General features: G+C 55.0%; 6 protein-coding genes across 6 annotated transcripts; 3 read left to right on the top strand and 3 right to left on the bottom strand.

Annotated features, from left to right (window-relative positions):
- Window positions 1-3,906: 3,906 nt before the first annotated feature.
- On the top strand, window positions 3,907-4,953 carry CKM354_000784400 (uncharacterized protein; the record flags this gene model as incomplete). Its single annotated transcript, XM_044803205.1, has 2 exons — window positions 3,907-4,225; window positions 4,286-4,953. The coding sequence occupies 2 exons, from the start codon at window positions 3,907-3,909 to the stop codon at window positions 4,951-4,953; spliced, it is 987 nt and encodes a 328-aa protein (XP_044659140.1).
- Window positions 4,954-6,755: 1,802 nt separating this feature from the next.
- On the bottom strand, window positions 6,756-7,976 carry CKM354_000784300 (uncharacterized protein; the record flags this gene model as incomplete). The annotated part of the gene is made up of 1 exon (XM_044803204.1): window positions 6,756-7,976. One exon carries the CDS (start codon window positions 7,974-7,976, stop codon window positions 6,756-6,758), a length of 1,221 nt encoding a protein of 406 aa, XP_044659139.1.
- A 1,499-nt stretch (window positions 7,977-9,475) lies between these two features.
- Window positions 9,476-10,096, top strand: CKM354_000784200 (uncharacterized protein; the record flags this gene model as incomplete). Its single annotated transcript, XM_044803203.1, has 3 exons — window positions 9,476-9,823; window positions 9,875-9,951; window positions 10,006-10,096. 3 exons carry the CDS (start codon window positions 9,476-9,478, stop codon window positions 10,094-10,096), a joined length of 516 nt encoding a protein of 171 aa, XP_044659138.1.
- Window positions 10,097-10,273: 177 nt separating this feature from the next.
- CKM354_000784100 (uncharacterized protein) lies at window positions 10,274-11,158 on the top strand (the record flags this gene model as incomplete). The annotated part of the gene is made up of 1 exon (XM_044803202.1): window positions 10,274-11,158. One exon carries the CDS (start codon window positions 10,274-10,276, stop codon window positions 11,156-11,158), a length of 885 nt encoding a protein of 294 aa, XP_044659137.1.
- A 2,132-nt stretch (window positions 11,159-13,290) lies between these two features.
- CKM354_000784000 (uncharacterized protein) lies at window positions 13,291-14,169 on the bottom strand (the record flags this gene model as incomplete). Its single annotated transcript, XM_044803201.1, has 1 exon — window positions 13,291-14,169. The coding sequence occupies one exon, from the start codon at window positions 14,167-14,169 to the stop codon at window positions 13,291-13,293; it is 879 nt and encodes a 292-aa protein (XP_044659136.1).
- A 6,473-nt stretch (window positions 14,170-20,642) lies between these two features.
- CKM354_000783900 (uncharacterized protein) lies at window positions 20,643-20,909 on the bottom strand (the record flags this gene model as incomplete). The annotated part of the gene is made up of 1 exon (XM_044803200.1): window positions 20,643-20,909. One exon carries the CDS (start codon window positions 20,907-20,909, stop codon window positions 20,643-20,645), a length of 267 nt encoding a protein of 88 aa, XP_044659135.1.
- Between the last annotated feature and the right edge of the window lie 4,036 nt (window positions 20,910-24,945).

The following is a 24,945-nucleotide window of genomic DNA, read 5'->3' as shown; positions in this document are numbered from 1 at the left end:
CACGCACTCGATGGCCGTGATCGTGACGCGCTGGATACGGGCACCTCTGTAGTTGTGCGAATTCTCCTTACTTACCAGAACCTTGACGGAGCCCAGCTGAGAAAGCATGATGCCCGTCTCGTCCATATTGTAGACGTTCTCTCGCAACACGTTCGGATCCTGCAAGACCTGTCCGATCACATCGAACCAGTGCATCACTTTATCGTGGATCTCATATCGCTTCCAATCGAGCGCCTTGATCGTGCTAGCTGTCAGCTCTGGATGTCGCTTATAGAAGTGCTGCGGCCAGTTTTTGCCCGGCGGTTTGCTGGGCCTCTTCGAAGGCGCCCGCTGGCGAGCGAGACTGAACGCAATCGAACCTACATACTTGATTCGCACTGGCCGACCAAGAGCGTCTTGCTGGACGAGAAAGGCGGCCAGCGCCTTCTCTTCCCATGGATCAAGGTACTGCTGGCTTTGCGCCTTTGCCTTGAGCGACGGTCGTCCGCGCGCGCGATGCTGGAGCGTGGTGCGGGGAATACTAGTGTGTTGTGACCGAGCGCGAAAAGATCTCTCGACGCCAGAGCACGCATCTTCGGCCAGCGCCAGGCTGGCCTTGTCCATACGCTCCGTACTACTGTATGGAAGTAATGTGGAGGGATGGGAAGACCGAAGCAGAGGTTCTGCCTTCTGGGGGATCTGCAGGTACCCGAGAACTGGTCCGAAAGAGGACAGCAGGCAGAAGCGCTGACCCCACGTGGCTTCAGAATCATCGAGAAGCGCGCGACTGTGCAGCATGCGCCACACTGCACCATACAGCATATCTGGAGACAGCATAGCGCTGTAACAGGGTCACATGTTCGATGATCTGAGGTCAGCACGATTACAGGTCTCATATTCACCGACAGACTGTAGATCTGGCTTGACGAACGGAGAAACTCTCGGTTCGCTCATACATTAGGTGAAATCATTCCTGGAGCAGAACGTGTATTGTTTGCCTGATGGCTTCAGTACTCACCCCCTGAAAGTCTGCCGCAACACTGCAGGCACACTTTAGCAGGGGCAATCCGTCGGAGAGTCAATTTGTAGCGTTTGCGAAATGATCGACGAAGGGACCACGACGATGTATTTCTGGTAACGCTTCAGGTGATAGAGAGAGAAACCGCGCAGGTAATCGCCGAATGGATGGCGGAACTGCGAACCCCTAGTTGACAGCAAGCGAGTCGAATGTTGGTGTATTGGCTCGTTACGCAGGGTGGCTCGTCTCGCAGTGAAGGATGTTAGATCACATGCTGTGCCGTTCCGGGATGTGAACGACGCCAGCTTGTCATCACGGAGCGGCTGTCGGGTACCGGATACGAATTGTGTATCACTCGTGGCGGGAAGACAGATGCACGCTTCTCGAGTGCAGTCGGCGTCACAAGGTAGCACTGCGACTGTCGAAACAGTCGAACATCGGCCGCGACTTCTACAGGGCTCACAATTGCAAGAACGAGAGATGTGATGCTGGATATGATTGCGTGTGCCTTTCTCTTGCAGCTGAAGTACTATGCTCACACCTCAATACTGATCCTCTCCTTCCACGTCCCCTCCCCGTGTGCCAGCAGCCCATGGCAACTCACGTGGACATCTCGGAAACTGTGTCCAGCACGAGGAGCAACTGCACGATCGCAGCCTGAGTATTTTGCAACATCCATCGAGGAGGGATCTCGCAGGCGACCGCGTATGTGTGTTGACCTGCGATCTCGTCACTGCTTGCGCTGATACGTGGCAGAGCAGCCACAGCTTCTCCCTACAGTCAGATGAGCGCGGGGAAGCCTCATCGCATGTTCCATGTACGCTGGAAGCTGACTGCGTGCCACATCCGGTCCACACGATCGGTGAGGCCGTATTACCCGGATCGGGAGGGGCGATGACAGGTACTGCTGCGCGAGCCGCGATTGCGGCCATGTTCCTGGTTGACCGTCTCTCTCCTGCAGAAAGAGCTTGTCCGTCATTCATGCTCCAAGTAGGTGAGCTCGAGTGATCGACGTCTGTTGAGAGCCCAGTGCTTGTCAATTCTTGGTCGCGAGGATGTTCAGAGCCCGGGAGAACAAACCCCAAGAATGGCGGTGCCGGTGCCAGTAGGGGCAGGAGTGAAGTTTCATCTTGCGTTGCACGGCTCTGGGAAGAGGCAGAGCGCTGAAGTCTTCTGCTATCCGTAGCACAAGAGCTTTCTCCAACACATGTTGGGCCACACGAGAAGCACGTCTTCTTACATTAGTCATCAATGAAGCGTGAGAGCACATGCTGGGGTCACTCACTCGAACCACGCGCCCTTTCTCCCTCGACGTGTCTTGCTGCGATCTCAGCATAGATGATGCGGTTGTTACTACACCACACGGGTCCACAGTCTGTCGAAGAGAAAGTTGGCGAGGCACTCTGCAGTCAGGATGTTGCGATGCAGACCACGTCGCGGATGGTGCACATGAGGATGGCACACTAATGCATGATATGCCTCAGCGAAATCCCTCTGCGCTGACGCTATTTCGTGGGTGGTCGCGCAGTCCGTGCAACGCGTCCGCACGCCGACCTCCTCCAGGTGTGGCACGCGGAGATGATTTGCTTTGAGTCTTGGCGGATCTGCCAAGACCATTCTGCCTTGGATGTAGCGGAGGCAGATAGGTCTTGGCCAGCCGGAAGAATCGACGAGCCACCCTTCCACACCCTAGAAATGCCATTTCCGAGCGCAGATTCGTCGATCTGTGAGTTGCAATCAGGACACGCCCATGATTCGTATCGAAACCGATGAGGCTCCCACTCCGCCGATTCTCATCGCCTCGTCGCAGTGGCCCCCACGGTCGAGTGCCTGCTCGTTTGTGAGACGCGACCGCAAAGACAGCAAGTTGCTGCTTGAGTGTAATGACATATCCCCGCCACACAATGTGCAGTAGTGATAGTGGAAGATGTGTATCCCAAGCGCGTTGCCGAAACGATCACGTGATCTGCGTGATGCATGATGCTGGGCGTCCTATAGCAATGAGGAGTGATCCGCCGTCGAGCAAAATTCTCAGAGCTCGCATCGCGACGGGGATTCGGCTTTGCTGAGGAATATTGTTGCAATTTCCCACTCTACGATCCGCGACGACCTGCTGTGACGGAATGAGGGCCGATGTTCTGGATCTTGGGCACCAAGTGCCTGTTACTGCAGCTCCAATTCCACTGCTAAATTCGAGAGAAGAAGGACCATTCTCCTTCTCGTTGCGACACAGTCATGCGCACAGTGTCTTGCCAAGAGATATTTGCTCGCTCTTGCAGATCCGCCCCACCATCGCAGCCCGAGACACTCAATGTCGGACGCTACACGCGGAGGGTGAGGAGATACGGGCTGGTGAGAGTAAGCTCTGCACCTGATGCCGCCTGAACATCGGACGGGACGGCACGCTCAGTGAACCAATCCCCACATCAACTCCACATTCCAGTGCACAAGCGGAGACCCCGTCTTCGTGGCACTGGCAGGCCCAGCCTTCAACATGGAGATCATCGGTGGAGTCACTGGTGAAGCCACTGCTGGAGGCTGGAGGATTGGAGGATACGATCCAAGTACAGTCATATTCAGGATATGCTGGAGCATACAATTGTACCAATGGTCGTCCTGCCGCGGAACGGGTTCACTCTCTTAGATCCACCGGTTTTCGAGATCGAGCGACCAGCTCCATTGCTTTCGACACCAGAAGCTCTCTCCACCCACGTGATCGTCCGGTATGGTGGTCCACTCATCGGCCGTGGATCCTAGTAGAGAGCACTGCATAAGCTTTCCACAGCTCTGCAAAGGAACCGTCGGAGCCACGGTCCCACCATACCCGCGTGCACGTGGAGCACCAAGTGTGCATATAATCTGCAGTGGTATGCTATCATAGCTTCAATCCCGACAAAGCGACTCCCACGATGTCCCTACGCTTTGATGGTATCGCGGGACTCCCGTACGAGGAACAACTCCAGCAGGTACGACAGTTCTACGGTGAACAGATGGTCTACCAGTGCTGCCGTCAGCTCTTCGAGAGCAACAAGGGAAAGACGTGGCGGCCGAAGGCGATACGAGGGCTGATAACAAGAAACGGCATCTTAAGGGACCCTCGCTTATCCCGACTCGGTGTAGAAGATGTCCTCCGCATCGTGGCAAAACTTCTGCGACAAGCAGCCTTCCCTGGACATGGTATGAAAGAACGGTCGAATGGTCGACGGAACAGGAGTACGCGGCGACGAGGTGAGTGGAGAACGGGGTTGGACGTATGCGCGCGAGAGTCATACTGACCGTAAGGTGAAGCTGCCATCGTGCCAGCGGGCCGTCTGCCCGCTTCGGATAGCTTCTTCCTGCAGTACAGTGATCAACACGAGTTACTTGCCGGTCTGCAGTCGAGCCTGGAAGAGTGCTGTTACGAATTTGTCCAGCGCGAGGGCCAGGACTTCTTCCCTGACTTCCGTCAGGATTGTGCGTCGGCGTTGCGTTCGTCAAAGTGGCTCTCTACGATCAGAAAACACCCTATAGTGCTTACTTCGGACGAGGGTCACGAGTTGCACGGTGTGATGACAGATCTCCGAAAGCTGGAGCGTACTGTGATTTCGAGGACTCCCGTACGAGCGTCGAGACTGCTCGCCTTCTGCTCGTCCGCCACTAGGCTGGCGCATGTCCTCGATCCTGATCATGAGCAGTCCAAGACGCAGAAACTCTGTGACTCCGCCCAAACAGCACTGGAACGCGTGATTGCCCAACGAGAGGAGAGTCGGCGAGCCGTGCAGGACGGACTGAGCTATATGGAGGCGCTGCAGGCCGAATTGTCCCAGGAGGCCACAGCCTTGATCGAGGAGTTCTCAGTCATGTGCTTATCTCCCCCACGTCTCGACGCACTGATCGTCTCTGACAGGCAACCTACCCCGATCTGTCCGGACCCGATGACGCCGACGGACTGGATCGTGCACGAATGCACTCCATGATGGAGGGTGCGAGTCATGCAGATAATGGGGCCCAAAAACGATCCCACCTGCCCTCGGCGGCTCCTGACAAGATTGGAGGTTCAGCGGTGGCGATGAACTTGCTTCTGCGACGCAATCGCCTGACGTGGGACTCCTTCATATGAGAGCCGATGTGGAAATAACGAGACTGTGGAAAGACAGGAGGCAATGAAGTGCTGCTCGACGACCAATGCAGCGAGAACTCGTGATATCCAGAGAATTATGAGAGTCAGAGCCTATCCATACCTACAGCCCGGTGAGTTCGCGAGTGAGTGCGACCCGTTTTTCCAATGTCACGTGTCATAAAAACAATCGGAGTTCTTCGCACACAATCACTCAGTCTGGAAAGGAGTCCGGACCTCTGTTTCCGTGAACATATATGCCGATATGGAAACAGCATTTTCAGTTGTATGGTGATGGTGCGAGGACATAAGCTTCTGGTGAACAGTACGCGGCATGAATTGAGATCTATCGCTGTTACACTTGCAGTGTGGTCGGGACATGATGATGTACCGGCTCAGATAAAGGCACCGCGCATTCGACTGCCACACGCGTGGGACCGGGAAAACCGCATGGGAAGGGCACCCCAACTTCCGACTTCGACCTTTCGTATGGCGGCATCTTCGCTACTAGAGGCGGGAAGAGTATTTTGTCTGGTAACAATCTCGACCCTGATAGTTCCAGCCGCGACCACCGTTTCTACCGTCGGTACTTGGCACAATCCCATCGAACATGCCGATCTTGTCCCTCCGCGCCAACTCCGAGTCTGTCTCCGCACGGTTCTAGAACGAGAGGACTAGCTCCAATTCAAACCCTTAAGAGCCGGCGTTCCTCGTAAAGACAGCTTCTGCATCGTAACCCCTGCAGCATCACAGGAAGGGAGATACTCCTCGCTCGACTGGACCCTTGTGGACGACGCGATGTATTACATCAGCCACCAACGACAACGGACCGTGGCGAACAACATATCAACGGTCCCTCGCGCCTGCCACGTGGTGGGTAGGGTCGGTTGTCTGGACGAACATCGTACGAATAGGCTGGAAGCTCGAGCCGCGGGAGCCGTGGTGGCGGGAATCGCTCTTGCTCTGATGCTGAGCATTTCTGGCTGGTGGTTCTTGCACAAATGGAGAGCACGATGTGGAAGAGCGATAGTGGCCTTGCAGGAGCAGCATGAGCACCACAAATGCCAGCAGGATACCGTCTCTAGTGAGTATGCGCCAAATCGGGGCTTATGGCATCATTGCAAATGGAAAACTGAAACGAGGCATAGTCGATGCTCCAATGGAGTCACCCGCCGGAGCGTAGCATGCCGAATCGTCGAGACGGGACATGCTCTTGCTCACAATCTCTGGAAGAGAGCCTTGGAGGGAAGCGGTCGTATTTGAGCGGTTATAGATGTGGTGAATGACGAGACTTACTATGGGCGCAAGGTATTCACGGGGCGCAACCAGTCCAGACCGCGATCCCCATGCACACGCGGGCATGCGGCAGGCATACTAATATCATCACTGTGCTGTGAAAGCCGACGCCTCATGATTCCCACAGTTTGTAAAAGATCATAACACCACCTGAACACCACCTCATACGCGAAACTGTCACGATCTACCAGCCACATGGGCGTTCCGCTTCATGACACCCTTTTCCACCCACAGAACACACTTCTTGCAACATCGAAGACTTCACTCTTCCATAGATCCGTCCTACCACCTCCCACGGCTCTTTTTCTTCGAGGACGAGAGAGTGCTGAGGCTGCAGTGGAGGAGTGGATTGGGGATCATGATATGTCATCGAGTGAAGATTCGAGCATCCACGAACCGACAGACGATCCGTCCATAAAGAGCCAACAGAGTGCACTTCGGCAACCGCTGCGGGCTGCGTAGCTTGCGAAGGATATTTTGAGCCTGCGTGTAGACCGCCCTCTCGCTTGCATCGTCCACGGCAATGATGACGGGGGACCGGACCGAAGGAGCCAATTGCACTGCTGCCTCCGGAAATTTGTGGGACAACAGAGGACGGAGACACTCGAAGGGGTAGATTGTGCGACCAAGCTGCTCCAAGCTCACAATACTTTTGATCGGAATGCCCTGCAGGAATTGCGCCCATCCCGATACATGTTCCAACTTCGCAAGTACTTCTGCAGCTTCTGTCTCGACTCCAAGCTGATGGTTTTCCGTGACGATGTTCCCGATGGTCTCGCACGTGGACGTCAAACACATCTGAACGGACTGCGCGGACGCTTTACGCTCACGGAGCTCATGCTCCAGCGCTGCTCGGAAAAGCAGCCACAGTCTGCGACGCCTCTGGTTGATGGCCCGGATCCAACAGAGCGCACCCGCTCGAGTGCAGAAGTTTTGTTTCCATGCTCGAATGATAGGCAGGTAGTATTGGAAAGACGGGATATCCACAGAGATCAAGATAGGTGCTCCAGACTCGGACTGTACAGCCGGCGCACAAGCGACATCTGCAACCAAAGCGGTCATTCGACAAATTTTGTCCAGCTCATAAATCGTGAAGGGAGCGCTTATGAGCAGATCTGAGTCGTCCATACCGCTCAAGATATGCGCATAGGCTCTGTCGAGTGTGCGCTCGTCGAACAAACACATGCCGGTGACGATATACAGACAATCCACGCCATAGCCCTGAGCAAGCTCAGCTACAGAGGAAGAAGGCCGCACACATTGCGTAGGCACCAGGTGGGTGTATCGAAACTGCACTTCCGCGAAGCCATCGCGCATATCGGTGCGTCCAGGTGCTCTTTCGCTGCTCCCTCTGTCCGGCCCAGCCACGATCTCTTTGAGCTTACCGATCTGTTGACTTGTGCCGCGACTGTTCAGAATGGTGGCAAGTGCGGCGGCGGCGGCGCTGACATTCGGAGACGGCTCCTTCATCTCCCCATTTGGTACCTGCTTCGCCGTCACACTGTACTGGACAGCGAGATGTTGTGTCTTGTGCATGGTCAATTCGGCTTGCAGAACATCGGTACCGCTGTCTCGTGCCCCAGTCATCGTCACGGCTCCAAATTTCTGCAGATAGAGAGGCATACGAGCAAAGACGGTAATTTCTATGATCAGTGGTGACGTTGCTTTATCATCTCACTGCAATGCAAATCGTGCACGTACGTCAACAGATCGCTACACCGGTCTCCTCGATGGTCGACGGTACGCTGCACCGCGACCGATTGGTGCAGCATGTGGAAATTCTAGCTTCGGTCCTCAGGATCAGTGTACATGATCGACTGGGCAAGTAATGGAGCTGCTCGACGACACTAGCAATCATCGATCTGGGCCTGGTCCAACAAGCGTTCGGAGAGAATGAGCGTTAGCTCTGAGTTCACTCCATGCTTCTGAACTTTCCAGAGTTCGAGAGACATGATTCCGTATGGGAAAAGACACCGGCGGTAGCCGAGATACCTTACGTTCATGATAGAGAGACCCTGCGCCACTACGGTTGGGCCGATGTCACACGAGTGCACTGGAGGACATCAACAACCATCACGCAAGCGGAATGGAAAGTTGGAGCACGAGCGGCTGTAGTGACACCGCGAAGCGATACGCAAGCCTCGAACCCACACAGCAAAATCCACGGACAGCGAGATATCGTGAGATGGTGTCCCGCACATTTTCGGTATAGCAGAAGATGAGTTGGGTCTCGAAGTAGGCATCTTCACCAATTTTACAGCGCAGAATGTATCTACAACAAATCCTTCTCGCAAGCATCGCACTTGGACGGCAGAGTCACAAGACAACTCGGCCGAGATACACTGATGGATCAGAATGGACAAGATTCCAACTACTGCGGACCCGTCTCTGATTATTCGAAAGCTGTTCTGGAGCGGATGCAAGCAGATTTCGAGCGAGATCGATTGGAGAAGCGATTACATCCACATCAGGTGGATCCTTTCAAGAACAAGGCGCGAGAGGTACGACGGGAGTTGCTTTTGAGGACTATCGTGAAGACGTGGGAGGAGGCGAAGCGGAGCGGAATGGAGAAGATGTGACACGGAGCGAGGATATGGGGGCACAGATCGAGAGCGAGCGCGCCTGTCAGATAAGTGGTTGAAAAGGACACGCCACAGTATCATAGGGAGAGAATGACACGTCCGGAGCAGCCCGGTGGAGCTCACCAGCAGCCATCGTGACTGACGGCGAGCTGTGACCATGCGATATGTCGACACAATAGAACAATGCAGATTCGATTGCACTGAAGGCTGATGCACCGGTCCATAGTCCCATTCCTCTTCGGGCCGGTGGCGGTGATGTGAACACAAGTGAGCTCGAGGGGAAGCATGGTGAGACCGACAGAGAGAAGCTCCGTATGACCGAGTCTCTGTGGCGCGCTGAGCACGTCAATGGCGAGCTCGAATATGAGATTCTGTGTCAAAGCGCTTGACACGCAGGGACCGTGCGGGGCCCTGGTCTCGGCACATAGTTCAGAATATATAAGTAGGGGGTGTATGGGTCGCTCGTAGCTTGCTGGAGCGCGGTGATGCGCACCCCGTGGCAACATGATCTCAGCAATTACTCTCGCGGTCTCCATAACCATCATCGGGTTTGGTTTCAAGGCTGCGACGTGCGTAGCTCGCAGCCTCGAGACCGACGACTTTCAGACCGTCCATGGCTGCCACGGGCCCAAAAATGTGTCTGGGACCGGCCTCGCTTCAATCTGGGACGGGATCCGGAGGATCATCCGTATCATTAGTATCGACCGATCGGGAGAAGACATCCTGGATGACTTCTTCGCACCGTCGTTCCAGGGTGCTCATACGATACAGGAGACGTCGTTCGATGGGTCGATCGTCCTCTCGACATCGGAGCCGGAAAACATGCAGACCATCTTGGCGACGCGATTTCAGGTCTGTGTGGCCGTGGATTGGCACGAACGCTCCGTACTGATGTGCAGCAAGGACTTTGAGATTGGACGCACGAGGATCAATCAGTTCTATCCGCTCTTGGGCACGTCCATATTCTCCAGTGACGGCAGGTTCGGAGCAACCAGATCCATTCGCGCATCCCTTCCTGCTGACTGCGTTCCCAGCGCCTGGAAAGAAGCACGAAAGATGTTCCGCCCCCATTTCACCCGATCCAACTTGAACGACCTCGAAAGCACCGCACGTGCTACCACTTAACTCATGGAGGCAATCGGTGCGGTCACAAGCGATGGCTGGACGGATCCGGTGAAGCTACAGCCACTGTTCTATCGATTGACGCTCGATACCGCGACAGAATTCCTCTTCGGCGAGTCCATCGAGTCTCAGTCTTTGCCCGCACCACTTTCGCACATGGATAGGAGACATCGCCTGACGATGGCACAGGCGAGGTCGCAGCAGTTTCTCGACGATTTCGAGTTGGTCAACTTGTACCTCATCAAACGCATTCGCTACCAAATGCTCTACTGGCTGGCTGATGATTGGCACTTCCGCAGAGCAACGTCGCGGCTCCACGCTTTCACGGAGCATTTCGTGCAAAAGGCGATCGCTCAGCGACAAGGCGAGGACCACCATGCAGAATGTGGTCTGCTGTCCGCTCTCGCTTTCGGAACGCCGGACCGAGCTCAGCTCCGCAACCAGACCATGGCCATCCTCGCCGCAGCCCGCGATACCACAGCAGGCTTTTTGGGCTGGTGCTTCGTTCGACTGGCGCTACACCAAGACATCTTCCACGAACTCCGCAATGCGGTACGGAGCACGTTCGGAGAACCAGAGCACCTCGACTTCGACCGCCTCCACCGCTGCGCCCCACTGCAGAGATTCCTCAAAGAGGTACTTCGCCTCCACCCTCCTGTCCCCGTGAACAATCGTCGCGCGAAGGTGGACACCCAGCTTCCTACCGGAGGTGGAGCGCATGGCGACGCTCCGGTGGCAGTGCGAAAGGGTCAAGTCGTCATCTACTCGGTATACCTGATGCATAGAAGAGTGGATTTGTGGGGAGAGGATGCGGTCGACTTTCGACCGGGGCGTTGGGTGCACGATTTCCCTGCGTGGCAGTATCTGCCCTTCAGCGGCGGCCCCCGGGCCTGCTTGGGCCAGCAGTTTGCGCTGGCAGAAGCCAGCTACGTGGTGGCTCGGCTCGCCATGGAATGTGACGCGATCCGTCCCGTGAACACTCTCTATATGTCCCAGCTGCGGAAGGGGCTAGGACTGACGATGTGGCCGGCCGATGGCGTACCGGTGCGGCTCCATAAAGCATGATGGGACGGTATCGTGGGGGGTGAGTACTCTGGGGATACGCCTGTGGGGACAATGCGGAGTTGCTCTTCGCCTGCGAGGCATGACGTAGCTTCATATCTCGAATGGAAGTCCCTTCTGAGGGCAAATATCGGGATGGATAGTGGCCCTTGAGAAATATTTCAAACATATATCATCAATGGGCATCCTCGGAGAGATTCACAGAGACTCAGTCATTCGCCATAAGGGAACATGTCGTACCCAGGCTTCCAAACACGCTGGGGAGAGGCGGTGCAATCGCGCAGTCGCCAGCATGAAAAGGTACATAGATGCCTCGACGTTCGGCGTCCCAACCTCTGAGCTCCGGCATCAGTCCACAGCCGAGCAAGCTGTGTGAAGAAAGGCATCGCCGCCACCGACTCTCTCGACGTCTGCACTGAAAATCTACGCAAAAGCGGTGGCAGGAGAGACCTTTCAATATGGCCCTACCCTTCGGAGTGCTCCCACTTCGAACGAGTTGCAGCAGGAAGACTATTCTCCTGGGCACAACGATCCACATGTCCAATCGCAGGTTGAATACCTCGAATGGGATCACGGCGACGAGGGGCCGGCTCTAGAGCAAATGTGATACATCTTACTGATCTACGTTTTGCACCCATCGAGCACATAGACCTCTCTCGCTAGACAACACACCGCACACGCGGCACCCAGATGCGGACGATATGAGCGCGATCCACTGCCGGCCCAAAAGTGGACTTGTCGTTGCGGATCTGCTCACAATGCAACGTGGAACCATCGCAGATGACTCGCCCTGCTAGATCCGCCGTGGTGACGTTGTACCAACACGTGTCGTCTCCCAGACGAAATTGTAATCCGCTGTTTGGCCATGGCGTATCTGCAGGATTCATCGGCCATTGGTCGAGTGCAGGGTCAGTCCATGCCGCAAGGTGAAGGCCGGGAGCCAGTGGCTGATCTGCCAGAAAGCGCCTGCCATCTTCTTGGATCTGTTGATACAGGTCTTCGTGCACGACCTGCCACCTCGCCGATCGGTAGTCCGTTCTCTGATCCACCGTATATAGAGCCACGATGTTCAGTGCACTCATCACCGCAGCATGCGACGAGCGCTCCGGAGAGCCGGAATCTGTAACGGATGGGGATGGACTCATGGTCGAGTGACCAACACACGTGGAGGTCAGGATTCCGTCCGAGGAGAAATAGTTGAGTCCCACGAAAACACCTCCAGCGCAGGCGCAGTAGGTGTGACTCTGATTAGCTGTGACGGCGCATGGAGATATGAAAGGTGCGGGAGTCGTCATCTGCACATGGTCCATACGAACTACAAGCACTCTTCATTAGCTGAAGCCTCTCAGTCGCATCATGGAGGAAATCACACCGGTAGGGGAGCAAGCAGACATGACATCTGTGATGGGAGTCGCGTAGGTCTGCGCGGCGGCGCATAGGATTTCGAGTGCCATCTTGTCGCAGGTTGTGGTTTGTAGGAGACGAGCCAGAGCGTCCTAGACCCAGCCTCTTATACGGAGACGATGGACGTGCCATCATGTGAGGCGGCCTATCTCAGCTCTTTGCAGCCTCCGACCAACGATAGCGAAGCGGTCGTGTTGATGCAGCTACAGACGACCGGACTCTGAACGCGGGCGGAGACGAGTCCTAGCTCAAGCCTCATGGTGTGCGACGACCGCGGCTGGCGAGGCAACTTCCGCTGCATGACAACACAAGTCGCAAACACTGGTCGCACCCCTTCACCAAATGGAGTTCTGAGTTGGATCCTAACAATCAAGAATTCGCCCACCTCTTAGAGCAGCGTGTGTCTATGATTGGACGTGTTGAATGTAGGATCTGTGCGGACCTGAGGAGCGAGCCATGGACTATAACGCATCCCATGTATGGCTGCGACATAGGTCGAAAAGGGCCTGATCAGCAACGATGGGGACGGGGTTGAATCCACGTGACGATATGACCATCTTTCAAGCTGCCGTACAATGATCGCAAATGGGCTGTGTATGGCAGATTTACAATAAAATCAGTGCGCCGTCCAACATGCCGATCACTTCCACATATCCCACGCATCTTGTTTCCGCCATGCTTCAGTTGATGGCTCCTCTGTTTCCCGCGCTAGCCGCTGATCAGGCAACTTCCTACTGCTCATGTGGGCCATTCACAAAGGCCTCCGGCATCCCCTGCGCACAATTGTATGGCACATTGTACGGTGAAAGCGTGGTGTTGTAGCGATCCCTTGCCCCCGGGGGCATTGGGTACGGAGGGCTCTGGAATGGCGTCGAGGAAGACGGCGCTGTGACATTCACACTTCCCGGCGCCTGAATCAATGTTGGCGTCTGGGTATCCGCGAATGGCAGCCCGACGTGGCAAGGAGGGGCCGTCATGGGCTCAAATTTCGTGGCGTTGAATTCGGTTTCCTCCAACACCAGTCGTCCGTACCACATCACATTCCCGGCACGTCCGCAGACCCCAAAGTCCCAGGAGTCGCTCGAGAAGAACGGTACTTCATCCTCACTGGTGGCACCTGCGAAATCTGCGATGGCGTTGCTCAGTTCCACGAGGTCTTCCGGGTAGATATTGGCGGCAGCATCGGCCTGGAAGGCTTGCACCCTGACGCCCGCAAGCGCAGCGTCGCCCGTGAAGTCAAAATACTGGTACCCTGTGGGGAGCAGATGGACTTCTGGCACTGTCCCATCGAGGCTCAGGAATAGCGCAGTCGTCATGTTGCGGGGTCCAGATTGTGCTGCAGCGACGGCATAGCCGATTGGCGCCACCCTCACTTGTCCCAGGAGCAGCGCCAGCAGTTGCGTCACGCAACCATTACGCTCCTCGACCACCGTCCCGTTCAAGTCTTTGAGGCGGCACTGCTCGTACAATCGAGGGATGAGATCATGCTGCTGTCCCAGGGTGGGGTCTGCCTGGAAAGTCGTGTGTTTCCCACGACGAACAAACAGGCTACCCCCGCGGACAACGCCGGCGATGAGTAACAGAGGGAGGAATCGCGGGATCAAATGCATGTTGTATGGAGATTGGGACGTGTGAAGGCGTCTTCGCTGCTCGATTGTGGGAGGACAGCACAAGAGCTGTGCTTCCCCTGCCATAAATACACCCGCGCGGGGCCATGGCCTTCATTGGGAGCCAGGTCCGTTGGGCAGATTCCGCACCGCGGCGTCCTCCACTCTAAAGCAGGGTGGTCAATGGACAGGTCGGCCGGCCACAGCACTGCTGCCGGCCCTGCCGGCCGATTCAGCGGCCGTGTCCGTCCGTCCGGACGAGAGCCTCTCATTGGCCATGCCGTCCACCGGAGCCCTGTCCGCTGTTCGCCTTGCCTAATTAGGAAGGATGTTGAAAAATGAAGCCAGAGGAAGGTGTTGTTAGCCCTCTATTCGCACGTCTGTCTGCTGGCTGTTGCCTTCATATGAGCTTGACATCTCACTGTCCACGTCGCCGCTAAAGTGATCGTCTTGCGCTCTTACCACCTCCTTTGTGTGTCTCTTCAACACAAAGTCGTTCTTGAACCAATTTCGCAGTAGTTGGTGTGATTGTGCGTAGTCTGTCTTCGTCTGCCACCTCTCATTGTCGAGAACGTGGCCAGCTAAGCTAAACTCACGCTCACACGCGCTCGAGCTCGCCGGCGTGGCCAGTAGGTCGAATGCTAGCTTGGACAACAATGGATATCGCTGGCGATTGTCACGCCACCATTGGACGACATTAATAGGCTTGTTGCCAACCATATAAGGTGTCAGAGGCTCGGCAAGATAACGCTGCAGATCGTCTTGCAACACAGTGTCCGTGAGCATTAACGATGCCGTGTAATCGTCGACCTCGCGTTCACGTGTCGCCGGCCTAGTTGTTGGTGCTGGACACCGCATCTTATACTCATTATAGAGCTCTTCAATCGCGTGTCGTGCCTTCACTGTCCATAGCGTGGACGCCTCGATATCGTCTTGATTCTGCTGCTGCGACTGCCGTTGCTTGCACTTCGCTTTCGCCTTATTCTTGCGCTGCGTATTGTCGTCTTTCATACCACCCCAGTGCTGCTCGAACCAGCTCATCTTGAGCGATGGATGTAACGCCACGGCGGCACGGTAGGCAGGCGTGCGATCGCTGAGTCGATAGTACTTGTCGAGCTTCTTCCAACCAAGATTGACTATCGCCTTAAGGTGTGAGTTGGCCGCGTGTTCATGGTCTGACTTCGCCTTCTCAAGTGTAGTTAGCAGTGACTCCAAAGCTGTCAACGACTGCCACAATCCACCGAAGTGTTGGCCATCTGCTTGGACCTTCAGCGACGCCATCTTCAGCGGCTTGAGAAGCTTCAATATCTCCTTCAACTCGGCCCAGTCATCCGCGGTGAGTATGTCTTCACGAAGGTCGTCAATGAACTGTAAGCAATACAGCTCTATTGGATCTTTGAGCTCGAGGCCACGCTCGATCATGTCGTGGTCAGATTGCCACTTAATCCCGCCGTTCAACACTAGCTCGACAAGTCGTGTGTCTGCCTCGCGTTGTTTTGATCGAAAGACGTGTCGTCGTGCCTCGCTATAGTGAGCATGGATCACGATATTATGGAGCTTGCCAACACAGCCCTTCTTTCGCCATGCTGTCTGACGATCGACGGCATTACGTAGAGATAGAGCGCGTTGAAACTCGTATACGATCTCGCTGTCTTCGAGCTCCTCGTCTTCCTTATTCATGTCGTTGCAAGCCTGGTCAATACACTCGATGTCGACGCCGTAGAGCATAGCCTTAACGACTAAGTTGATGAAGTGGCCAGCGCAGCGAAGGCGGCACTTGTGAGGGTGTCGGAGACTTGGTATTTCGCGCCTAATAGCTTCGATCGTCGTGTCGTTGTTAGACGCGTTGTCGGCCATAAAGTAGGTCAGTTTGGACGCGATATCATACTGTCTGATCAGCTTGAGAAGGATGTTTGCCTGCTCTTCACCAGTGTGATTGCCATAGGTTGGTACGAGTCCAATAAGTACTGTCTTCAGCTGATAGTCCTTATCGAAGTAGTGAGCATGAACACCTAAGAAGTCGGTGCCGCCATCGATGTCTGCTAGCCACGCGTCAAACGACAAAGCGATGCCGCTTATCGCCGTAGCCATATCGCTCTTTACTCGAGGCAGTGTCTTCTTACACAAGTCGACGATCCAAGCTCGCGGGGTGTTGTGAGAAGTAGGGAATAGCATCTCGAGAACAGGTTGACGATACGTAGCTAGCCGCTTCAGTCGTTCAGATGCTAGAGCGCGAAGTGAGTGCTCATCTGTTACGGCATACTCGAGGAATAGCGACCTCCACTCGGTACGATCAACAGGAGTCTTCTCGGTCGTCCTTTGACGCTTGATCATACTAGCGATGTTGCCGTCGTCTACCGGACGCCTCTTACACTGCTTGTACGTGCCATCGAGCTCGTAGCCATGCTTGCCTAGGTGTCTGCGTATCGAGTTCGTTCCTCCACCAGTCCGAATGACCTTCACCTTCCTGTGATCCTTATGGCTGCTGTCGAAGCACAGACGACACAGCCAGTAGTTGGTGAAGCTCTGAAGATGCGTAACAGCCTCACCATGCTGCCAGACCCACGCTCTGTGCTCTGCCTTGCCTGGCGGTGTCGGGTAAAAGTCGCGAAGAGCTTTTCCATCGACGAGGAAGCCGGTCCGCGTATAACGCGTCCGGAGGACGGTTCCGAGCTGCGATTCGGCGTGGATTTGTGTCAGGTCGATGCTGTGGGTGGCGCTTATGCTGGAGGTACCGCCTGCCATCGTGGTGTGTGCGTAAATGCCAATGATCAGGTGGGCGATCGAGGGACTTTGGCATGTGAAGGAAACGCGTCCCCAGTCGCGTTCTGAGGAGTCGCGCGTGGGAGGTCGGCGCACGGGCCGGCGTCTCTGCAGGCTGGCATCTGACCAATCAAACACGCTCTTATTCATCAATTGACCCAGACCCTAACAACACCCCTAGGAACGACATTCTCATCAACAAGGTCAATTCACATGCCATGGACACCGGTGATTCACTTACATGTCCGGACGGACGCTAGCATTAATAATGCCGGCCGGCAGATACCCCATTAGCTGTCCATCCGGCCGGACACCGTCCGGACGGCATGGCCACGAAAAATGACCCGTCCATTGACCACCCTGCGAGAAATTCTGCTCTGGGTCCCGAAGCGCGGCGGAGCCGACGGCAAATGTGGCGGAAAGGCATGAGGAGAAAGCCACGGTATATTGCTATTGGCGGCACCGCATGGCCGCTCTCAGAGTTCGTGGCAAGAAGTGGAGCCAGAAGTGTTTGCCATTGGGACTGCGGTCTGCGGTCTGCGATGTCGCACGTGTGGCCACTTAGATAGACGAGGGTTAACGCAGTGCGAAGGATAAGGGTCGAGGACTTTCGGCCGTGGCCAAAGGTATTTGTCTTGCTGCATCTGCCGCTGAAATCAGATGATGTGTATTCTGCCTGTGGAAAACTCGATCATACCCATACTAGTCACTACTGAGTGGAGAGTATGTCTCATTTGCCTTTGACTGCGGCGATCTTTGGACGTTGTTGGTGACGGGCTTCGGTCCATTGCCACCGCGCGCAAATCTTGTTGCAATCTGGGAAACGTCAGTATATGAAGTGTCGCCAGCCCTTTTCGCGGTGAATTCGACCAGCGGTTTCTTTTTGCTAAGTATTCGGTTCCGCCGACTGATCTTTCGCAATGCATTTCTGCAAAGCATAAGTTCAGCTAAACTATGCACGCGACTCCGACGATGCGGCTATGGAAGACCGCAACCTGCGAACTACTAATGGCTCCATATTCCACGGCTTTGCACGATCGGCGCTTAAAATCAGCTCTCTTAAACGCGGCGTTAAGAGTATATGCAGCTCGATGTTCGCGGTGTCCAGTCGGATCGGAGCTTCCAGCAGCGAAGAGACGAAGATGCTCGCACGCGTTCTGGCGGTGTGCATAACGCAGGAAGCCGGAGATGGCTCGAGGCTGCGGACTGGACTTCTCATCGTGCAGGTGAACGTTGCATCTTCCGAGAGGACGTACCGCATGTTGACATCTAAGAAGTTGGTCGGTCTCCAGGGGAATGTGTGCAGCCCACTTCAGCGGCGTGTTATGCTTCTAACGTTCAAACTCTCCCTTGACTTTCAGTCGTTGCCCTGCCATTGGCCATCCTGAGTTCTCGCCGGCAGTCAGAGTTCAAAACTGCATCACATATGGACTCCGAGGTGGCAAAGACCGGAGTGCCTGGCAATGGGAACCGTGGAATGGTGCGGCAGTCTGGCTTCTATTTCACCTCGGCAAAGAGGTACCTAATGCGTCAAATATGATGTACATTAGCCAAGAATATGGAGAACAGAGCAGCACGACGCCCACACTCCAGCTGCTCGGCATGTCAGCTGGTGAGAAGAGGCATGCGAGCTCACGGAGATTGGAATCCTGTAACGACAGATCCTTGGGGCGTACGAAAAAGAACCTCGGGTCGTAGGTACTGCATATTATTGTAGAGCGTTTCCTCGCTTGCTAATGAGCCAGGCGTGCGAAGAGTGTCGGAAACGCAGGCAAAAGTCCGGTAATAAGCAAATTTCGCAGTCCATATCTGACGTCTATAGTGATCTTTCTCACGTTTGCACACAGGCGGCAATCTGTGTCAGTCGTGCATCGAACAACAGACAGATTGCATGTACCGAGAGGTTCCACCACAACCGTACGTTCATCTCCGAATATCGATGCCCGCTTTTTACTAACAAATGTTCACGCAGGAGAGACGATACGATGGAGAAAATGCTCAAACAAGTGGAGAATCATTGCCAGATCTTGGCACAGCTGAAGAGCGAAATTGATGTCAATTATAACACGCTTCGAACCATCGAGGCTAGACTCAGCCATGCACAGTCTGTGAGATCCGACGTTTGTGATAGTACAAATGTATCTCGGCACCAGTGCGGGCTGGAGCAGTCGTAGAACTCTGCCGAGTCCTGGCGACGGCTGAATGCAGACCACGGCCCCTCTAGCCTGCTGTTTCATTCGGAGTGCGATCCCAGCGAGTGGCTCGCGTGTGTGGATCGTTGAACAAGTGGAACAGAATTGTAATGATGTTCGCATCGCACGATAGAGCAAAGTGCCAGACATCGTTTCCTGACAGTCGTGCCATCGGGAAAGCAGGAGCAATACGTTCATGATTTCGTGTTGCCGATGGGAGAGACTGGCTTCTCCGGACTCGAACTCGTGTCTGCTCGAGTGTGGTGTGACGAAGTTCCGTGAGATGTCGGCCTTCACCCATCCTCGCCTTCGCCATGCACGTTTTCTAAAACACGTGGGACGGAGAGACGCTCGGAATGGATATTTTCATGATAAACCGGAGTCGTGCACAGCTCGTTCTTTACCTATGGAATTGCTACGATATCCGTGTTCGTGTGCCATGCGGGCTGCTCCGAGAAAAATGCTTCGGATCGCCGCACGATGTGCAGGCAGCATCGTCGAACGCGTAAGTGGAATATCCTTAGCTGTTTCATCGAGGATGCTGGACAGCGCGAGTATGGTGATTGGAAGGCGATAGCGGCAACCGGCCCCTTTCGAGAGTGTTACTTCTTGCATCCGCATAGGCGCACTTGAGAAGCACGGGCATGAGCAACGTAAACAACAGATTGGCACAGTGACTCGTGTATACCAGCGATTGGGATGCTACTCGGGAGACAGACATTGGCTGTGCGTCCTCGGTCGCTAGCGGTAGGACGTCGATCTTCCGGTCAACCACAGCACTGACCAGCATATGACGAGAATGTTGACAAGGACGGGATTAAACTTGTGTCATTGCTGGAAGGAGAATAGTGAGTCCGTAACAGGAGACCACGCATGAAAATCTGCAGGAAGTTCAGCCTCGGGTCGGCCCACCGCCGCGGAAGCAGGCGGTCAACGGAATCCATCTGTACGTGGCGACGGCTGCAATTCTGGCACTTGTTGAAGGTGGATCACGTCAAGGCACCTCGGGGCTATCATGTCCAGGGAGTAAATGAATGCATATACCAGTTCAACCCGAAATGGGGGATATAGCGATACACTCTGCCAAGTAAGGGTTGTTGGACTGGGGCACAAATTGCGACCAGCCACGGCTTCAAACCGTCTCCACCATTTGCGGGGACGTGGGTACGACGGACATCCCATGTGTCCCACAACAATGGATAGGCATCGTTGTACGAGATCATACTTCTTGTAGCGCCTTCAAAAGGATCCGCCTGTAGCATCATAATTGGCAACATAATCATACCGGACATGCTTGCAGTCCGGGGTATGAGGAAGTGAGCCCGTCAACCGGTCCGATTGTCATCGATTAGTTGAATCTCATACATGGAAACCCCGATCAGCTTCTTCGTCTCTCGCGCCGTGCATATGCAGAGCTTCTAATGATTCACTAGCACGTGTAAGGCCTTGCAACTCGCGGATCGGGTACAGACACATTTTGTAGACAGGGCACCGAGGCTTATTGCGGACGATGTGGCGGTCTCAACCAGCATTCATCAAGTGAAATTCAGCAATAGCTTCATCCGCGGTCCCTTGCAAACTTTCCGCAGGCTCCCGCGTCGGCTTCCATTTCACTTTGTAGAAAGTTTTGCCGTGCTTGCGTCCGCTGTTGATGATTTCCTCGATGACCCATGTGGGCTCATCCTTGAGACTGTAGGGCGGACTCAAGTGGACTTGGTATTGGACGCCGAAAGCAGCACCTAGGCCTGCGCGTTGGCGAGTTTGCTTTTTACCACCTCTACGCGGCATCCGAGAGTTGGGGTTTGCAGAGTGGTGTGGGTGGGCAACAATAGCGGAATGGACCGCGTGTGGCAAGGCTTTCGAGCGATTGTGGTTATGCCGAGGTTTGCGTTTAGAGTAATGATGTTGACTCTCTTCGCATGAAGACCATCTCGTTAGCAACGCACGCAAGGACAAATGAAACATTTCATGCTCACGCAATCGTCCTTGGCGATATCGTTGCGGGCGGGCCTTGAACGGCCCACCCGCAGGTGGTCGTCGCACGAGCTACCGAGACCGAGGCTCCCATTCATGACGGGCATAGTTGGTGGTTCCGCGTTGTCTGGGGAAACCGGCGGGCACGCCCACCACTCTACATCGGCTGGCGGTCCTGGCCGGAGTGCGTCCAGGAGGTTCGTGGGATTGAATACTCTTTGTGGGTGCGAGGTACCATTCGAAGCGCCGCTCAATCGGCTCTGCCCTCTAGGACTACCGGTGTCTGGAATCCTTGAAGGATGGCTGCCAATCGATCGGCGATGCCTTCGCGGTTTCCACGGTCTTATCTCGTCATCACTGCTATTGACTTCCGCGTGTTTTCCGGAAGCGCTGTGACGATGTTCCAGACTGTGTCCGAGGTCACTTGCCTCATCCCCAAGTCCATCAGGCGAGTCGGCCAATGCGTCATCTTGCCTTTTCAGTGGAGAGCTCCCGGGTTGTACGGGGCCGCGAGATCCGTCACTCACTTCCGCCGCACCTTGTGGGCCGTGAGACCTAATTTGAACTTAGCAGATTGTTACTGGCGGTGAGAAATGACGCTAAGTTCACCCAGCTTGCTTCCTGCGCCTCACAACCTGCATCGCGTCGTCCACGCTACAGAACATCTCCCGTTCACATCTCTTTCGCTCTGTCGGGGTAAGAATGTCAAAGAGATGGGCACCGTGGCCAGTTCGACGTTACATGCGTTGCTTTGAACCCAGCATAAGTGCCCCGCCCTGAGGGGGTGTCTCTAGCGAGCAGGTCCGCCGCCGCTGCCGTGGATTCGTGCTTGCGGTCTTGAGACCCTTCAAGACGCTAGGCATTAGCGACGGGGGAGGATACAGTATTCGACAGTTCTTGCTATACGATTCGTGGGGTCCACCACATGGGATGCATTTTGGAATCAAACCCTCGGTATTGCACTCGGTGTGGCGGTGGCCTTCCTGCGCGCACTTAGCACACCTCTGTGGTTTGCTGCACGTGTGTGCGATGTGGCCCATCTCCTGGCACCTGTAGCACTGCATTGTTCGCCGGCGCGGTTCACAAACCCGGGTGTACGCCGACTCTCCTGCCACGTGGAAGTACTAGTCTTGTAACAGGCGTGCCGCGTCGTTGCCTTTCGTCAGGTAGACCATCATCGACCCCTACACCTTCATACTGTCTTTTCGGCTGATCTATACAATCTTGGCGATTTTGGTATCGTTCTCTTTTTCCAGCATCTCAATCACTCCCAGTCGGAGGTCCCCTGTCTCGGTGATCACGGCCGTGCGGTTAGCGTTGTCGACCTTGATCGGGTAGAGCTGGTCCCGGAGCACGCGGCTTCCTGGTGTCGCGGCCGCGGTCTTCACCATCGCCTCTTTAACCCGTGCCAACTCGCCCTCGTTCCTGCACGCCACGCGGATCCGGTCGGCGTTGCGTAGGTTCTTGGTGACTGCCACACAGCGCCACCGTTCTTGTCCTTCGACTCCTCGCATCTCTCTCTCCACACACTCCCGGACTACGCCGGGGTGGGTCTTCGCTTTCTCGGCCTCATCGGCTCTCGAGATGTCTATCGTGCAATAGAGGGAGTTTGTGAGAGCTGATGGGATTGTGCTCCTAGTGAGGCTGTGGATGTTGCTTGGTTGACTGTCTGGGGGCGTATGTGCTACCTCGGCGTATGAGCGACTTCCATTAGTAGGCACGTCTACGTTAGCTGGTTGTTCCTAGATGCTCGTGGCTACTTGCTGCTGAATGCTTACTGCTACTTGTTCTTGTATCATGGTTGTAATTTGTTCGATTGTTGGTACCTTCGCGACTATCTCCTCCAATTGTTTCAGTTTCTCTTCTGCATGTTCCGCTCGCCTTTCTGCCTGTTTGACTTGTTCTTCTGCTTGGTTCATCTGGGCTAGCAGTTGCCTTTGTGGTGTGTTGTCACCAGTCGCAGCCGTTATTTGTTGTATACTCTCCCTCGGCTCTTCTGCTATATCCACCCTTTTTTCTCCCGCTGCCCTAGACTTTGTCGCATTCAGGGTGTGTGTGCCTCGATGCAGGCTCCGGTAGTTGATGGTGCCCCGCGATGCTACACGTTTCGGGCGCACGGTGATATACTCTTCGTCTCCCGGAGGTTCCGCCATCCTCTGTCCGCGCTTGATTTCGCCATCTGTCGCCAAAGAAAGCGAGAGGTTGGTTGGTTGGTTTTGTCCTACACAGTTGCAGCTGCGCAAGACGCGGCTATGCCCGGGAGCAAGGGCTTGGCTGCCCGCCGACACCTTCCCGATCGGATCGGGACGGCCCCACTTCGCCCACTATCACTACAAACGTAACAATAGACCAGCCGGCCCCTTCACCCTCGCTCTGCTCATCAACCACCGCCTTCCGAAGCTAGCAGGCACAAACAGGCGGTGGTTGTCTCTCTACTGACCTCGTTGTTTGAGGCTCCTCGAGGCTGTGCCTCATCCTTCGCCGACCGCGTATTTACTGTCTCCCCCCGGCGTTCGACCTCGTCTACTCCTCCCCGATCCTATTCTGCCCCAGGATTTGCGCCTGTTCGATGAATTGGATGGCGCTTGTGGCTAGCTCGTGCTTATTCAGGATGGTCCGGAGGTTAATGCGTTTAGGGAATCGGCCGTGGTACTCCTTGCGCAGATCTCGCAGCCTCCGACACGTCAGGAGCACGTGTCGGACGGTGTGTCGTCCTTTCCGGTAGTAGCACAAAGGATTTTGGATACCGGGTACCTTGCGGGTGAAGAGAAAATTCCTTAGGCCGATCTTTCCGGTGCGGAGCTGGACGAGCAGCGCGCTTTGCTGCTTGGTCAGTCCCTCATGGAGTTGGAGGACCTTCTTGCTCGGAGCTGGTGTATATCTGTACTTGGACCTTCCTTTCTTGCCACCGTGCCACAAGGTCTGCCACTTCCGGTCGATCTCCCGTCTACACACCGTCTTTAGTGCGGCCTGGACGACGTATAGTTCTTCTGGCTGTTCCGCTCTGACGTTCTCTGTACCGTCTTGTCGCACCTCTCTCCAGCCTGAGGCTTCCTTAGCAGCGACATCGGCAGCTTCATTTCCCTCGATGCCTTCATGTGACGGTATACAGCGGACTGTTACCGAGTGGCCTTCAAGGTGAATCGTGTCCATTCGGTGGCCAATCTGGCTGAGTATATATGCTCCGGACCGTCCTTCGGCGCGGATTAGCGATCGAATTGCTGCTTGGCTGTCCGTCCATATGGCAACATGTCGTGGGTTGCTGGTTTCAAGGTCGATCTCTTGGGCGATCTTTAAAGCAAGGTTGATACCTTGTAGCTCTGCAGCGTATACGATCGAAACTGTATCCGTGCCCATATATGCACTTTCTGTTCGATCCGCTGACAGGCAGACGGCTGCTGCCCCTACGTTACCTTCAATGCTGCTGCCATCGGTGTATATGCAGATGTTCCTCCAGACTAAATGGGCTATCTGGATTTCAGCAAGTTTTCGGGAAGCATAGGGATTACGTAATATCCGTAGTGAGCCCTTTAGGTGCTTAGCGCCGGGCAGAATGGACTCCATCCATCCATTCATCTATCTATCCACTCTGTAGGAAAGCATACACGGCGGATCGATGCGGCGATACCAGGTCCCCACACACGGAGGTTATATGATGGATTGAACAAGAAACAGGCGAGCGTGCTCGTGCAACTCCGTATAGGAATGTCACGACTCGATAGCTACTTGCACCGGATTGGAGCCGCAGAGTTACACCAATGTGCGCGCAGCCGAGGGGAAGAAACCGTAGATCACTTCCTGTTTCGGTGCCGCTTGTGGGATGCACCCCGTCTCCAAACGCTACAGCATA

Source organism: Cercospora kikuchii (assembly GCF_019650295.1).
Source record: "Cercospora kikuchii DNA, contig_00005, whole genome shotgun sequence".
Lineage (NCBI taxonomy): Eukaryota > Fungi > Ascomycota > Dothideomycetes > Mycosphaerellales > Mycosphaerellaceae > Cercospora > Cercospora kikuchii.
This window is presented reverse-complemented; position numbering and strand designations above follow the sequence as displayed.